This window comes from Zophobas morio, unplaced genomic scaffold (genome assembly GCF_036711695.1).
Source record: "Zophobas morio isolate AGI-343-1 ecotype UQ-CSIRO unplaced genomic scaffold, CSIRO_AGI_Zmor_V1 ptg000011l, whole genome shotgun sequence".
Taxonomy (NCBI): domain Eukaryota; kingdom Metazoa; phylum Arthropoda; class Insecta; order Coleoptera; family Tenebrionidae; genus Zophobas; species Zophobas morio.
The window spans coordinates 7988315-8007120 of NW_026972116.1; the positions used below are offsets into that span (position 1 = coordinate 7988315).

At 32.5% G+C, this 18806-nt stretch overlaps 1 protein-coding gene across 6 annotated transcripts in view; it reads right to left on the reverse strand.

Moving 5' to 3' along the window:
- Positions 1 to 6141: 6141 nt before the first annotated feature.
- The window catches only part of LOC135126826 (uncharacterized protein), a 212987-nt gene continuing 200322 nt past the window's right edge, over positions 6142 to 18806 (reverse strand). For 3 of the 6 annotated variants that reach the window (XM_064052982.1, XM_064052983.1, XM_064052981.1), the window contains 3 exons: positions 13799 to 13928; positions 13494 to 13675; positions 6142 to 6694 (listed from right to left, as the gene is read on the reverse strand). In XM_064052982.1, the coding sequence (XP_063909052.1) occupies positions 6465 to 6694; positions 13494 to 13675; positions 13799 to 13928 (542 nt within the window). In that variant the 3' untranslated portion in view covers positions 6142 to 6464. Of the gene's footprint in view, positions 6695 to 11329; positions 11461 to 13478; positions 13676 to 13798; positions 13929 to 18806 lie in introns of those variants that run through there. The other 3 variants (XM_064052984.1, XM_064052986.1, XM_064052985.1) reach the window with 3 other exon arrangements.

Sequence of the window (18806 nt, forward strand, 5' to 3'; positions counted from 1 at the left end):
TTTACAGTGGAATACTCTTTATTAGTCGAGCCTAGTCGCTGTGAGCATTTTGATACATTATTTTACAGAAAATGCGACTTCCTCTTATCCTTATACTTAACAGTACTTAACAGCTTTTTTAATTTAACAAATAACATATTGATGGAGATGAGAATTCGAAATACAATCATGTGTATTTGTCGTCCTGAGTAAGTAACAATTTTCGGATTTTTGGTACGAGGGCATTTTAAAAAATAAACAAAAGACAACAATCGCTCTTCCTATCCGAAAACTATTAGTTAATCAGTATTTTATTGACCATCGCGGGCACAAAGAGACCTCGATTTGGATGTTATATGAAAAATTACGGAACGTTTCAACTGATGTAGATCACGCCATGCCCATGATGGTTACCTAGAGTCTCTACAACTCGTTATAACAAAGTGCGCGTACGCAGTTGCAGGTGTGGGTAGTATGGAAGCCGCGCAGTGCTCAGTTGGGTCAACTGCCAAAGAATTACTCTCTGTAAAAACAAGGAAACTTAAAGGTGGAAAGGCGACCGATAGATGGCCTACCCACGACAATTAAGGCAAATGGAGAGATTGGAATACAGTTCGAGGTGGGGTACTTAAAACCACCAAAAGAGAATGTAGTTGAAATTGTGTGACATCTGATCATCACTGTTGGTCGTTCTAAGTTAGACCGCCCCAGCTGTATCTCCCATCCCTATGGAGACTTTTTGTTTGACAGTTGGCTGTGAGTGATTATATGTATATGACAGTGACTAATTACCTAACACCGTCACTTGGCAACTGCATATGTATGAATACATACATACAATATTTAATATCTATCGCGAGTGGATAATATTTAAAAATAATGATTTATCCTAAGTAACAATGTGTTGGCCGAGGCCTACTTTGACTGAGTGCATACGCTACTGCAACCAACCAAACCCACTACTTTCTTTACAGAAGGACGGTCCTAGTGAGCTGCTACCCATTTTTGAGGATATCAACGAGCGCCCTCTGGGAAAAGGGGGCGAACGTCGCGATTTGGGAAGAAATGTGGGGGGATGTAGCCCACTAGGAGGACGTTTAGAAAAATAAGGCAAACGGACAACGTTGCAGTATTAGGATAATTCGTTAAGCTATCCTAGAGTACAGATTATTTATTTGCGAAAAAACACAATGACCGTTTGGGAAGACAATTACAACATTTGAAGGAAATTATGAGCACTTCTACTTGGTGTTCTGCATGTCTTTACAATACATAGAGTGACAATTTTCAAAATAAGTTTTATCAAAATGGACAATAAAAACGAACGAAGGAACACAAGAACAGCGTAGAATTTTTAATAGTAACAATCACTGTGTTATTTCCGGCGATTTTATTTATTTTACATATATTTTTACAATCATGGTTTACGTCAGCTCAGACGACTATATTTAACTAGTTTTTAGTACAACGTTTTCTGCAATGCCAATCAAACACAATGAAAATGTTATACTTTTTTACACTCAATAACTAGAAACATTTTGGCACCTACAAAAATAGTTTAACTTTTTTGAAATCTTACAAACTATGATTGGTGTGTGATGTGATTAAATTTTTCTTAACAGATCACGGACACGAAAGGGTTCACCAAAATGTTTCTTAAGTAGTGTATACTCAGTTAAATCACCAATGACTTCCAATCGTTGTAGTGTCTTAGATGACGGTCTATGTGCAGCAGCTTGCACTAATGGTAAGACTGGATACGAACGAGACTTGATCAAGTCTGTAGGAAGCCCAATAATAAGAAATAACTTACAAATAACGCCAGTAGAATTACATACTTTACAAAACAAACCGTGCCGAGAACCCTACCACGACTAATCTTATGAATGTCAAAAATGATGGAGATCTTTATAAACCTAATAATTTCGAATTAGAAATATCACGGTGGGTTGGGCGCGAACGCTACAAAATCGAATAGAAGAGTAATAAATGAGTCAGACCCAATTTAACTGAGCATATTCTGAATACATATGAATACAATATAGCTACATCAAAGTATTGTTTTCGAAAGACATCATGAAATAAAGTGCGTACATTTCGTCAGTAATATGTATTAGATTATATTAATAACTAATTGCACGAGTGTCTGGTACACGGTTTTGTGACACTAACCGTCAGTCTCTGTATTATAAATAACAACATGTGAACAATTATGGACTCGGGAAAGTCCCCGAGATCTAAGCAGATAGTGATCTAACACGGCAGTAGATGTCGCACACTCACTGGATCCTTTTTGCTATAACCTACATCGCAATCTTGTAGATCTACGCGCCAGGAAGATGGATATTCGTTGTAAAAATAAAATCTAGAGCACCTGTTTTCTTCTTATTCTCTTGTATATAACAATTTGAACGTCGATAGTTCAATAACTCTGTTTGTGCGAATTAGTGCAAAACTCCTATCTATTATTGCAAATGTATATTATATAAATATCGAACTTGTGATCAACGTAAAACCTATCGACGTACAAAATAGATGATTTTGCGCATTTTCTCGAGTAAATGAAGTCTCTAGGTTTAGCTTGTTTCTTTTCCAAACGGATTTATCCTCAGCACCAGCTTCCATCCTCATGTAGTTCACGAACAATAACTTTTTAACTACGTCTTGCGTATACATCGCACTAACATTTATATACTTTTTATATTTATGAAACCACGTGATTTTCTTTAATTACTATTATTGTTTAAATATTGGATTATCGACATTGTTAAAAAATATCTTCGGGGTGGGTTTGTATAGTGAGTGTTGTTTTTCTTCACAGTTTATTGACTCCACAGGTTGCCGAGGCCTTTCGGTTTGCCGGCCAGCCGTCAGCAATACTGAGCTAGTGATTGTCCAACCAACAACTGAAGCCACCCTGCGACTAGCATGCTCAACCACCACCAACAGTAATGTGCAAATTTCATTATTGTCTTGTACGTTTTCTTAATTTTTTTCTTCAACAAACTACTAAATAATTGAATGATAATTTTGCTATTACAGAAATTAAAAAATCATTGTTGATTGGCAGGTTAACTGGTTTTTAAAATGTCATTGGATTGAAAAAATATATTAGGTTGATTTTTTCGGTGCTAATGGTTACAAATTAAACCTCACAATAGCTTCGGTATTGTAAAGATATTGTTAAAGTACTACAGATTTTTTGCACATTTTGTAGTTATGTCTATTTTGTAATTTTCTAAAAGCAGGTTGTCACTGAAAACATCTACTGGAAATATTTATACATATCTGGTTAAAATTTTTGGAGGATTAAAAACCGAACAACCAATTTATTTTTTTCATGTTGACATTACGCATTAAACTAAATTTTTCATGGTTTCGAAAATAAGAATTTAAATTTCAATAAACAAGATAAGTAAAATACACATTAGTTTGGACTGAATGTCGCCTGATAATAAACCGGAAGTGTTTTGAACATTGATATTAATTAATTTAATTTCAAAAGTTTTTTATATTATTATTATTGATTCTGTTACTATACTTTTGACATTACTCTGTACAACTTTTTGCCTTCTTGTTATTTATCTTCACAACAAATTAAATTAGTGAAAGAGGTCGCGCGAAAACAGCCCATTTGAACATAGTTAATCTACATCTCCCTCCAAAATTTAGAAAGGATCTGTCATTTTTTCAACAAAAATAACTTGCAGAAATATTTCCAGTAATAATATTTTGGACTCCCTGCGTATCAAGCAAAAAAAGAGGTTTCTGCATTGACCTTAATTTATATAGTTAAAAAAATGTCTCATGAACGTAATTTATACGAAGTTAATTACTTAATTTTTGTGCTCTTTTATTATATTAAGAAAATCAAATCCGGTGTTATGAAGATAACCTTATGAATATACAAATTTTTAGGAGTATAAAGTTGTTTAAAAAATAGTTGCATGTGGTCTAAATTTAACAATTTGCATCATGATTGAATTTTTATTGTTTGTATTAATATGTTTTACTGCAATGAAAAAAAAGAATGCACAGTGTGAATGAAAAAAAACTAAACAAAAGTTAAAAAAAATTATATATTACTTTGTGAATCGCAAGCATACAAATTGACAATATCAAGACGTATACATTTTGATGCGCCGAGACCGTTTATTTCCTTTTTGCTTCAAATGTAATGGTATATTTTTTACAACAGAATTAAAACAGAACTTTATTCTGATTTTAGCAGTGTAATAATTTTAGCTTATTTTAAACAGTTATTTAGAAAAATGACAAAAAAGAAATTGAATTCCAAATGTACAGTAAAATCAAGTTTGGTTATTTTAAAACAATCTGCGTATTTAGCAAAATGCAAATATAGTCTGGGTCTTAAAAATTGATTCAGGATGATCTTTTCTTTCGTACCAATAGTTTGCAACAATGTTCACAAAATATTTAATTTGTCCAAATTCGTTTTAAATACTGTAAATGTACAAAATTTTCTTTTATCTTGACAAGTAGTGTCTTTGAATTATTCTTAGTTACTATCCTCAATACTTTAATAAAACCATGCGAAGAGGTCTTGTTCCAAAATCGACAGAAACGTTTTAGAATTTGAAAAAATACGCTTTGAAGTGGTGTTTGAAAAAATAATAATTATATTTCAACAACAAAATTGGCTTTAGATTATTATACATAATATAATCTATACGATTGTGGAAAAAAATCTTGCAAAAGAAGGATAATGTTAGTCAATTTTGTCTTACTGCATTAACAAAAATGATAACAAAAGTTCTATGTCAAGATTTTAAAGTATCTTATTTTTAATACCGTGTGATCCTAAATGACTGAGTCTCTTGATAGTACTTTCTAAACAAACATGTCAACTTTTCTTGCGTTTATGCTGGCATAACCGAAGTAATTGTGTGACAGATACGTCAGTCGTGACCACGGCCATCGTGACATGCAATAAATTTAGGTTATGGGTTATGGTTTGTATACATTTTGCAATTAAAAATGTCAACTATCTGTCAGTTGAGCTCACTCACTCATTTCTGATCATACGGTAGATATCTATAAGGACAGAATAGTTTCAGATTACTTTATAATCGATTTCATAAAAATTATTTTCAGCTGTAGATGGTGTACTTCGGATATTTATTGAAGAATATGTTAATTACATGTTAAAAATTGTTTCCAGACTACCATTTCTCTGCATAAATTACGTTCATTTTTTTAAGGATAAATTAGTAATGGTCTCGTTATTACTGCTCTTATATAAATAACCAAATAACCTTTTTTTAATATCTGAAGTAAGTTCAGAGGACAACTTTAGTTTAAGGTATAACTGTTTAAAATAAAATGCAGTTTGCAGTATATTTCGCATTCAAAATAAAACAACTCTGAATTTATACTGAAGTACATCAGAACATTTGAAGCAGAAAAGATGCCCGCCGACTATTAAGTAGGAGTCAAAATATTACCAACTTAATGTTGTCAAAATATGATGGACCGTATAATTTTTGAGAACTTCATATTTCATTTAGTCACTTTCTATTTTTCATCTGATGGATCCCAAAAATACATTATTATAAACAATCAATTAATCAATTGACAATAAAAGATTTTTTATTTTTAATATTTCACAGTACTCAAGTTTTGAAAATTTCACATGCAACTGGCTATTAACCAACTTTTTTTGTTTATAAAATCTTTTTGAAAGATGAACTAATTTTATAAATTTAAATTGCAAATCAGTCTACTTAATAATAATAATTTAATAATTATTCTTGATAAAACAGTTTTTTTTTTTAATTTTATCTCAACACAATTTGAAATAATGAAAAAACAACAGTCGACTAAAGCAAATTGTTGCCATATCGGGACACTTAATTGTAGTCTAACTGTGACAATTTTAACATCTACATTTTATTTGTTGTAGTTATAAAAGTACGAGCAGGTTCCATAACAATAAAGGTTCGGTTTTTACATATACATAACTACTGTGTAATTTTGTGTGATGACTGATGATTTACTAATATTTAGCAAAATGCTGTTTTGGATATTTAAAACTCGATTTAAAATGTTCACAATTTTAAGTTTTTCTTGATAGTTAGCTTCTCTGGTGGGGTACAGCAGAACTGTTTCCATTACCCAATCGGTCTACACCACAAACCCCACATAAACAAACCCATATTATTAAAAAGATATGTACTGATTCATGCTCGCTCGAAACCGAAATCTCCGTGGCGAGCATGCAGTCGAAGGGTGGCCATTTAGCATATACAAAACATGATTCGGGCCTTTGTGGCCCCATCCGAACAACATTTATGTACGTAACAAACAGTAACACGGTAGGCCAAGTTGAGTTAGTTCGGTAAATGTAACTAGATAAAACGTAGACGACGCGTCCGAGTGACCCTGTAAAGTGAGCGTATTGCTGGCGGCGGCAGTAACCGTACGAGGAGGGAGTGCAGAAGGTCCCTTGGGAGTTGAAGCCACCATCAAACACTGTCCACGCTGGCGTAGCGCTCGCCGAGCTCCTCGCACACGTGCTGAGGCCGCCTGGACGAGCCCGACGGGACGGGCAGCTGCAGGGGGCGGTGGACGCCCCGTCGACGCCGTCGTCGCTTGCGGTGACACAGCACGCACAGCAGCACCAGAACGAAGAGTATGGCGGCGATGGCGCACACGTATAGCACCGTGTGATCCTCCTGGGGCGCCTCCACCATGCCTGCACGCAAGAAAGAGATAAGAATGGAGGCGGCGCGGGGGCGGCAAGCTACGCTCTGAACGGGTGACGGTGATGCATGCAGTGAAATGGGGTGAGACAAAGCCTTACTAGACTACAAGCCGGAATGCAGCGATGGTGATGTCACAAGTGAAGCAGGGCCGAAGCATTACGTCGGCCAATACCATACAGATGTGTAGTATACAACGGATTTGTAATCGTTTAATTAAATCCGCAAACGCCATGGTCTTTAGCTTGAAGAGGAAAGCTTAATTTTTTAGTACATTGCTAATACAGCGCATACACATAGTGTCGACAGTCCTGACGAAAATCTATATTTCTTTAAACTGCAACGTATAATTTTTTAACTGATTTTGATAGATAGTTAAATTATTATGATCACATAACACTAATGTGTGTTGTATTAGTTTTAATTGTAAATAAGATGTAGATGGCACACAGTACCTACCGTAGAAAGACAATTATTCTTAACTTTTAATGTAAGAAATCGTGGACTACAAACAGTTTTCTTTGCTGCCTGTTGAAAATAATTTAATTTTTCTAATTTTGAAAAACTTTTATGATGCAAATTACATCAGCTATAAGTGTTCTACTCCATGACCAGCCTGCAGTCCAGATTTAAACCACATTAGATTTCTTTTTGTGTTGATATATAAATGATTTAGACGATAAAAAAATGAATTAGAAATGTTTGTGCCTGTTTAACGCCTGATATTATATAACCGTAAAAAGTTATGAAGAAACAAGAAGTTTTGTGTTCAATGCGAAGGAAGACATTTCCAATACATGCTTAAATAACTGTCTTTGAAATAGATCTTACTGGTTGTTTATAAAATAAAGTAGCAGTCTTAATTTATCGTAATTTAATGATGTATCAAAATCTGTGAAAATAATGATTTTTTTGATTAGATTTTGATAGACCATCGAATTACTTATATATTTTTAAAAAAATATTGGAACGATGTTAAACCACAAATAAAAGAGCACGTCACACTATAATTTTTAATTAAATTTTAATTAAATCAAATTTTTGTATCATGTTTTAATTTTGAATTTTTTTTCAAAAACATATGGTTAAAAATTAAAGTGGATAAATAAATTACATTTTAAGAAAAATATGACTTTGCACATTTTGAACAGAATTTACTTAGCAAAATTTTGAAACAACGTCACCAGTGGGGACGGTCAAACAAATTTTGGTTAGTATTTTGCCATCTAAGTATTTACATGATATTTTTAAAAGACAACTAAAATTTCACAATAGTCTGTCTAGAAGTCGGAGACTATCCTGTGTGATATCGCCATCAGACGATAGAGCGAAACGGGTCACCTAAGGTTTCTTATTCTAGAAGTTACAAAACGCCGATAAAACATGAAATTAGATATTCGTCAAATGGACTCTATTGCAACACTTACTAGTGAAAGTTGTAAAAGTAAAACGTGTAACGGATAACGACACAAAAAATCGAAGATTTAAAAAAGGAAAAATTGATCAGTTCCTTTTTGAAGAACTAAATAGAAATAATAAAAATAATTATGCGTTTGTAGTGTTCATGCAACCTTTTTATAATTCTGTCATTTTTGGGGTGGCAGGAGCGGTACAACGCGACGTGTTTAAAAATTAATCTAAGGTTATTTCAATAGAACTTGCCTCGCCCTTGAAATTAGTATAAAAGTTGTAATACAATTTCAATTTCTTTATGAAAATATGGATGCTTCGAGAAAAACCTCAAGGCGGATTCGTAAACTACAAATACAGCAGAATGTTATTTTATAAGATTTAAATCCTGTTTACTATGAAATATTTTGAGTGGACGTCATCAAACATACACAGACAAATCTGTCAGAAATATGTTAGAAATATAAAAAAATCTGCATTACTGCATCCACTAGTATCGAATATAATATAAATATGGGTTTCTACCTAGAGATTGGAACGTAATATTAATAACTACTTCCGATGTGTTCTGAACTGTTTTCTTTTGAATCTATTAAAAGTACCTTTTTGGTGTATTATAAACAATCCAGTCATTGAATTTGGTAGTTCAACGTGAAAATCAATATGTTTATATCAAGGAAAACTACTTATGATAAATTAGTTTTAAAAATATTGTAACCACATACTACAGTTCCACAAAGACTGACTATCAGATTTATTGATTCGGCAAATACATATAATACTGCTGAAGTTAATTTTGCGTACGTGTCCAAAAAATACCTGCAGTTCTTATCAATAATTGTATTACTCTCTGCAGGAACCCTTTTTTGTCCTGAAAAAAATTTGGTTTTTGGTTTATGTAATGGCTTGAAGTTTGATACGTCTCTTTAAGCGTCTAGAGAGATCTCAGTATGTACGATGCCATGCATGGTCATCAGTTTAGGTGTAGGTTTAAGAAGAAATTTCGTAACTCATTTTGTTAAGTTTATGTATGATTTTTGATTTATTTGGTTATTCTATAATAATAATAATTATACCTCAGTCTGTTGGATGTCAACAAATATTATTATTTGCATTAAAAATGCGTTTTTATGCCTCCTAAAATAATTGGACCCCATTTCGCCTCTTACTCATCTCGGAAATAGACATTTTTTATCTTCTATCTTGAAGTACATAGACCAATTGCTTGTTTGCAAGTTTATAGTTTATAATTCTGTATCTTGTATTGAGTGGAGCTTCAATAAAACATCTCATATAGCGTTTAGGTCAATATTTTGTAATTTCATAAGTATTATTTGTCATTTTGCTCAAATTGATTTTTCCCAGTAAAATCCGATAAGTAACAACACAGTCTCAAACAAATTGATTTGATAAATAAATTAAATCAATAAAAGAGCGTCTATTGTGATTAAATTAAATTAAAAAGGAACAAATTTTGTACGTTGTACCTTCAGCAAATAAAAATTAATAAAATAACTTACATTAAAAAATAGACTCTTTCTGTAGTAAGTCCAAAACTCTGTGGAAAGTATTTAATAATGTACGAAATAAAAATTCTAAAAGATAATGCGAGCTGTAATTTAACTAGTGATAATTTTATTACTATTTTTATTTATATTTTTTGTGAATATAGCCTCCAAAAATATCAAAACAGTACCTCTTATTAATAGTACAGACCCACTGACTTTAATGTGTAATAGTTGTTGTGAAATATTTTCTATAGCTCCTTTGTTAAATATGACGTAATATCTAGTGCTAAAGTACGTTAAATCATTGACATACTTCCTAATTCTAATTGTGCAGATGTATATGGCTTAAGTGTTCCGATAGGTATATAATTAAATGTGTGAAAGATATTTCAATATCACCTATGTCAAATCTGATAAATTTATGTATACAGAGTCATCTCGGTTTCCAAGTTGCCGAAAGATTTCTAAGGTTACTATTGTATTTACAAAAGGTGACATGAATAATCCAGGCAATTCTCGACCCATCTCCCGGGTATCTCAAAAATCAATCAAAAAATATTGATTGTAAAATAATATCTTCATTTTTAACAAACAGACAAGAAAGAGGAAATTTTAATTCTCACAGTTCAAAGACGTTACCTTTAAAGTATGTAGTACCGCAGGGTTCAGTATTGGGCCCGCTGTTATTTTGATCTTTATCAATGATTTTTCCTCTCATATAAGTGAAACAACAATATTATTTGCGGATAATGTGACCATATTACGGAATTACAAATAAGAAAATAATTGCGATTTTTAATTAATGCATAGCCTACTTGACGAATCCTACTATATTAATGTCATGAACAGTAACTAGCTGTTTTTTTTTTGAGTTTGTGTAAGATATTTTGTTGAATTTACCAAAACACATGTTAATATTTTATAGATTATGTAAATTATGCTATAAAAAAGATCATGAAATAAGTTATTGTAATGGTAAAATTATTATTAATGGAATAATGAAATAAGGTATACTTTAAGACCCATTGTGTGCTGATTGTAGAAATCAAACAATTTATTAGTGTTTGTGGGGCGTCAGTTTCAAAAGTGTAGAAATATCATTGTCAAACACTCAAAATTGTTTTCAAAAATTTCGAGCGGACCAGAAAATGTAAAACTTTTATTTTAAATATCGCAAAATTGTATCACATTATTTGATGGAAAGTTGATAGTCACTGAGCGACCTATTTGGAAATTTAACATTTTTAGCCACCTAGCTGATAACTACGTTTCGCCTAGCCAAGTCTACATAATACGTTAACATATTAGAAGAAATTCTAAGCAGATGAAGTCGTAGTGTAAGCGAGGCAAGTCACAACACTCGTTAAAAAAATTAACAGAAACTTCGTTGTTTTGTCAAATTACCCTTTTTATGAATATTTACTTTCCGGCTTTAATTTCGTCAATTTTAAGAAAAAGCATACATCTTAAATTTAAATCCTTACATCAGTGTTACAAGCGGTTATTTTGTGAACTTCGCTGAAAACATAGATTAAAATTGAATTCTAATTAAAAATATTTAGAAAATACAGCTTTAACGAGCCGCTTTCATGCCTCGTTCAACCACATTTGTGACGTCACAGCAATGGGCAAGCTCTGGACTCTGACTTGCAGGTTTGTAAGGCTTTGGGTGAGATGAGGCAGCGGAATAGTAGAGTAATAGAGACTCACGTGAGCGTGAGAGAAGCATGCTGTTCGGGGGGGCATCACGCCAGCCACAGCATCGGCAGCGTCGCCAAGAACAGTGGTGGCAGGAGGCTTAGGGGACGCGAGGCTTCTGATTCACCTGCACAAAAACCGACCTGCCACCACTCGCTCACAGATCAACAGGTACGAGAACACGGGGCATATTATGCATGATCAATGTTATTGCTTGTACCAGATCTTTCATTGTAGTGCTAGCTGTATTGATTTTACTATTATCAATTTTAGGAAAACGAAATGGAAAATTCTGCATTGAATATGAGTTCTTACTAAATAAAATTCCATGCCAAATATATTAATTTCAAAATATTGTTCTTCCAAATTTTTCATACAGAAATTTGACAGAGATTTAAGATTTGAGATCCTCTGAATAACTTTATAGGATGTTTAATAATAAGGTTCCTTAATCAACAAAAGTGTTTGTAAAGTTATAGAAAAAACTTTGTGGCAAAATGGGTTCACAACAACAGCCTAAGCTTAATTTGTCAAAATTTTGAACCACCACAGTAAGTGTCAAAGTAGAATGACATCAGGAACAAATTTAATGTGGATCTATGATGTGGATTAACACTAGTTAGAGTGTTAACTTATATTGTTACCATAATGTTAAATTATGTCTAAGATCACGTCTCTGAGTGTAACTTATAACAAGGTATAATTCTCTCTGAAAATTTTGAAGCGAAGGATACTTTTTGACACTAAGTTTTGTCTTCAAATTTCTAACATTATGATATTATTTCTTCTTTTAAACAAAGATTTTTGCTTGATGTAATGCTGCGCTTCTCAGTAAAAAAAATCTTGGAACAGGTTTGAAAATAGATATACTTACTATTTATTGCAAAAGTTTACGTTCATTTTCAGATTTTTCGATTCCTTCAGGATTTGGGAGTCATTTCTGTTATGCCAAAATTTTGCAATATTGCGTTAGGAAAAATGTTTAAAAAGTTTCAGTGCACATTATTAGTCAGATAAATAAAACCATATGATCAAAAAAAAGTCTTCTAGTAGGCCATTATTTTGTAAAATAATTATATTGGCATCACTAACGTGTCCCTTGTTTGTCATCATTGTTTTAAAAATAAGCTTCGTGGCCCTTTAGATGATTTTTTTGATGGTATTAGCATAATAAAAATGTGGTGATTAATATCTAGGCATTTGTATACCAATTTTATGCGTATAGAAGCTTTAGCGGTCTTGTTTTTTACTGTACTTTATTTATTGTAAGACCGTCCAAAACCATTTTGCAAAAAGTACTATTTTTTCAACTATATAAATAAATAAATAATAAATGATTTTTTACAGCTGGTACAAGCAATAGTAAGAAATTTGTACGATATTTACAACAATATTATGACACGTGTTCCCAAAGTGTATACGGTATTGGTCGCACATAATTAACAGTTACAATATCAATAATTTTAATTGCATGTATTTTTTATGTGCACCCAACTTGTTACTTATATAAATACTGCTATATATTCTGAAGTAATAAATTCTACTTTACATTAAAATGGAAAACTTTCGAAATATTTAATTACAAAGCAGCCACTACGGTAACTAATCATGACATTAGACGATTAATTTAAAATCTCATAAGTTATTTTTTATTTGTAGATGTCTTGTATAACAACGGCAACCATAATAACCAAAGATTTTATAGTAACTCCAGTCATTTTTTATTGCTATCTAAAAGCAAAGTTTGTAGTTGCTACATATGTTACCACTGTATAGCGCTTGATTATTATGGTAAAGTTGTTGACATCGTTGATGGTTAGTTACCGTACTGAAAGCAACCAGTACTGTTGGTGATATTGAAGTACTTTACAGCAACACAATAAGAGGAAATGAATTCCCTAGAACAAAATCTTGATTTGTCAACATAAAATGTACCATGCACTATCGCCTCTCAGCAATAAACCTATTCAAGTTTTCATATAAATTTCTTAACTAAGTACTCATGTGGCCGATTTCTCTTAAAAACCAAACCAATCAAACACGAAAAGTAAAAATGTTGAATAGGTATCTTACTAGGCAGTATAATAGGATAGATTTTACTGAAAAATCGATTTTGCTTATAATGCAAATTTGGAATAAGATACCATATTATTATAGTAACCATTGCGTCACTCACAGTCGGCTTCGTCAGAATTATCATCAGCTCCGCAGTTGTTGACCATGTTGCACCTCAACTTGTCCGGTATGCAGAAATCGTTCTTCTTACACTGAAACTCTTCACAGCTAGGACCCTCCTGAACTTCCGTCCAGACAACCTTAAAACCCTGTGCCCCCACAGCCTTGTCCGCCGTTACAAAACTACAAAAGAAACATTTCTCAAAACTTATAACAAGAGAAAATCAAATCGTAAAAATGTCCAATGGGACCTTGTTAAAAACTTTCACGGATTCGCACCAACTTTTTCTGAGTTAGGGTGTTTACCTAAATCGAACTGCATTAGACGTGGAAAGGTATTGCCATTTGTCTTCCGGTGCCTTTTCGCCGCAGAGTTCAACGGGCGCGCTTGACAAGTCGGTCCATAGTCGAAGGACGGCGGCCGGACAGCCACGACCTACAAGAAAACAAAGTCTTCAAAGTGCATGAAAACTTTTAAAAATGTTATTATCTTTATTATGTCGTCCGATATGTTTCCATTTTTACATTCCGATCGATTTGTATCAAAGAACTTTTATTTGTATTGTTTAGTAAGTATTTATATTGCAAGGTGCATAAGTTCAATAAATCTATACATTTTTTTATTATTCTAATTCAAATTTGTTTATTTTAGTATTTTTGACGTCAATGCATATTTTGTCTATGTTAAAAATTTCAGGTCGTAATGCCGTGCAATTTTTCAGATAAATAAATAGTAAACAATTCTAATGAAAGATCTTGAACAGAAACTTGGAGAAAGGATTAAAAACGCCAACAACGAAAATTGATCTTCGGGACCAAAAGAAATGTAAAAAAATATAAAGAACACCCATACTGAAGAGCATTAAATTGAAAGCGAAAAAGTATTACATGAGGAAACAAACATCATGGAAAGATGGAAGCAACATTTCTATGAAACTATTAGAAAGAAGAAAGAGAATAAATGCGAAAGAAGAACAGTGTAGGAAACGAGTAAACAACAACAACAACAAAAATCCCTGGACACTACCGAAGATATGTTAAAAGCATAAGGAGAAAGGATTGAGGCGCTATTACGGAAAATGGCAAACCAAGAAGATTGCAAAATTGGAATAATTTCTCCAGGAATGTAGCAACTGCAGAGTAACACACAGTATGGTAGAAAAAATTTGTGCTCGAATGCTAGAGAAAAGTTTAATTAGATCAACCAAAAAGGCATCAAGGCAGCAAAACACGTCAATTTGTTTTTTTGTATATCTAGAAAAAACCTTCGACAGAATAAATAGAGAAAACTAGTACTCTACAGAAAAGGGACACATAATATAGGTTACTGTAGAGACGATAAAATGGCTGTGCGGAGGAACAAAGACTACATAAGAACTAAACACAAAATTTACTAAGAGTAATTGAAATAACTGGACACGAAAACACTACTAAAACGAAATTACAGGAGGAAAAGGAGCTGTAGAGAGATTGTTTACAGCAACAAGAAACATTTCTGTATAAAAAAGGGATTCCCAAATAACTCGGGAAAGAATCTCGTAGAAAGTGGCTACACCGAATTTAACATACTAATTATAGGTTACATCTGAAAACCGGGTACATCATAAAAAATTGAAAACTAGAGTGGACACAATAAGAAATACTACATTTAGAAAAATTTATGTTTAACCAGCAGCTAAGGGTAGCTCAGACAGTTAGAGCATATGCTAAGAACGGGATGAACGAAAATAGTCAGAAGCAAGAACCACCAAAAGTGAACAACGATGTAGATCCAAGAAATCTTGAACAGAAGAACTCGGAAATGCAGATGTGAAGAGGAAATCGATTGAAACGAAGACAGATGACATGGGATAGAAAAAAATGGAGAGAAATATGAATATGCATACCTAGAAACTGACTCAACTCCCCATTTACACCTCAGAGGTCAACAAGGCTTTTGGATAAGTAATTTCTGTTGCAAAGACAAAACATCCTACAACTGTTGCCACTATGAATGAACGTAGAAAAGTAGTTCTGCTCAGTCATCAGAAAACGTTAAGTTTGTACTATGGAACGGGAACCTAAGAGAGTTTATTCCCTCCCATCTAAATGACTCTTTTTGTTGCTTTTTGACTTTCATTTTTAGGTAGTAATCAGAAATATGTCCCTCCCATTGCAGAGGTTTATACAAAGTTGGAAAAAATATCCGTGAATTCGTGAACACTGATTTGGGTGAAAACAATTTAAAAATATTTGCACTTTTATTTACGGAATTGAAGGTAAAGTTACATTCGAAAAAAATTCAACTTTTGGTTTTGGTTACCAGAAATTAATGGAGTTCAAAAAATTGGTCGAAGTTTATTTATTTACTTCCCTCGCGCCTGAAGTACAAGTCCAACAAATCCTGCTTCTTTGACAAATTATAAAAGTTGGATTTTGTTTTGTGATAATGTCTATTATTAAAAGTAGTGGCATAAATAACACAGTATAACTTTAAACCAAAGCAATGACCAGTTTTCGGATAGATTTGATTGTTTTTTTTTACTCAAAACAAGGTTTTCACTCATATTTGAAGAAAGACGATGAAAATAAGCACATATTCTTAATCAGGAGAAAATTTGCTACGAGATGGATTACTAATCGTAGAGTTGTGGCAGATTTTAATTTTGAGATCAAAATGGTGGAGGCGAGGGCTAATATTTTTAAAAACATATTTTTTCACTAATTTTTTGCGAGCTTCGTTAGATGAACATTTATCTACCCGTCCCAACAAAATATGAAAAATGAGTACGGGTATAACTTTAAACGATGACAATGACCAGTTTTCGGACAGGTTTGATTATTTTTTTTTACACAAAACAATGTTTTCATCCATTATTTGAAGAGAGTAGATGAAACTAGGCATATGTTCTTAATCAAGAGAAAATTTGCCATAAGATTGATCACTATTCCAAGAGTTGTGAGGGATTTTAATTTTGAGATAAAAATGGTGGAGGCGCCGGGATAATAAAATTTAAAATCGTTATTTTCATAACTTTGATGAAGCGTTTACTTGATTTGACATGCTATTGAATAAATTAGGGCTTTTTGAGTATTTTCACATACGATCAAAATAACAAAACAATTGCTGAATTGAACTAAGATAAATGAACCATTTTTGGAGCGACTTGTCCCATAGAATTTTTTTCAATACAGTTTTTTTTCGTTACTTTTGAACGCCTCGCTTGATTTGACATGTTATAGAAAGAATTCTAGGTTTCTTTAAATATTTTGACATTTGAAAACGATAACAGACTTGAGATTTGGGCAATTTTATTTTTGTATAAAAATGGTGGAGGTACCGCGGGGGCGCAAATTCCAAGGCGACGCGATCTGCATAAGTTCGGACAATGTTAATTATATTTAATGCAGATAACCAACGAGAAAAATGGTCTCTCAGCAATAATAGCATGGTTAACTTCCAATCTTTATGTTTATACATCGAAAGAATGCCATGTAAAAATTTTGTTAGATTTGTCACCTCAAAAAAAAGGACTAAAATTATTAATGAAGCTGCAATCGAAAAAAATGTTCTGAATATTATTACTATAATCTTTATTTTCTTTAGACATAATTAAATAAAGATGTGCGTATTCTCACATTTTCTCGAAAATGGGGTGATTGGTTTCCATCACATTCCATCAATAAAAAATTCAAGAGTGATTAATTTTATCAAATTTAGTTCATACAATAAAAAAAAATAGGTGCCGTCCGCCAGCTTTTTTGTAAACTCAGTCATGCTAACACTATTCCGTACTATCTGTCTAAAGAAGAAGATGGATTAAACAATAAACAAATCTAATAACAATAATAAACAAAATCAAGGTAGATTCGTAAACCACAAGTACAGAAGTATATTATTTCATACAATTTTGCTAATGTTAATTATGCAATATAATAGCCGGGATTGTCACTATGTTGGTGGGGATGATTAGTCAAATTTTGGTTAGCGTTTTACCGTTTACATGATATTCCTAATATATGTATATACAAAATTTTACAAAAATTGGTCTACTAGTTTCGGAGATTTTCTGTGTAACGACACAGACAGACAGATTTGCGGACAGACAGGTAGATAGACGGAAACGAAGAGGCCACTCTTATCACACTCAAGGGGTCATGGAAACGTTGAGAAAACATGAAACTAGCAAGTCGCCCAAAGGACTCGATTACTATACTATACTTAGCAGTAGCTCGGAAAGTCAAAGGAGTTCTATTATATTATTTTGTTTATAAATGTCTCAAATAGTTTAATGATGTTGCTTAGAATAGCTCAGTATCAAACAAACTTGATCAGATTAACAAGCCCCAAGTGGGGTGAAGTTAGAAAATAATACTAGGCAAATCAAAATGCTACAATTCTGCATCGAACGTCTTTTCCTTTGTTGTCAATCTTAAATATTTGCCTGTCGATTACTTCTGGATTACTGGTAGGTCTTAGAATAATAACAATAAACTTTTTATTGGCACATACATTGCTATGTACAGAACAAATTTAAACTAAACTAGGTCCACACAAAACTACCAAAACTTACTTACTTACTTTAATTACGTCAAAAATGTATTGATACACAATTTTTCTAAATTACGATATACGATAATAATCTTAACAAATTAGTTTTAGGTGTTAAAAAATAAAGTGAGCATGAACAGGCGACTAAAAAACAAAGTTTTAATTTTTCACAATTAAATAAGTTTTATCTATTTTTGATATATTAATCATATTGTTTTATTTCAAAATTGGGTGTAACCACTTTTAATTCCATTTATGCATACTACTCAAGTCGCATAATGCAATTAATAAAGAATCTACAGCCTAGGAAAAAATTTAAGACATACGCTGTGTTCTTTCTTTCCAAAAATTAATGACATCTTTTTAGTTACGCACATTTGAAATAAATACATGTTGCTCTATCACCTACGTATAAATTGTTTGCTGGATACCTTGCACCTAAAGAAAAGAATAAAATCTGTCTCTGTGGTATAACAATGCAGCATTGGTTGTACCTCAGATGCAAGGGAAGTTTGATTTAAGTAACTATAGATTACTATAATTTTAAAACGTAATAAAAAAATAAAAACCTTTGTGTAATTTATTTTTGTATTTAGAAGAATATATCGATTTGTATCAGCATAAACGAACACCAGAACTTAATGATGTCGATTTGTATAAGTTCTGTGCTCTGTTAGTTTATTGTAAATACACTTCACCTTCCATTACTTAGTACTGAAAAATGTACAATGATAGGCTCGATTAGTCACAGTTAATTTATAAAACAAAACGTTCAGCTAAGTC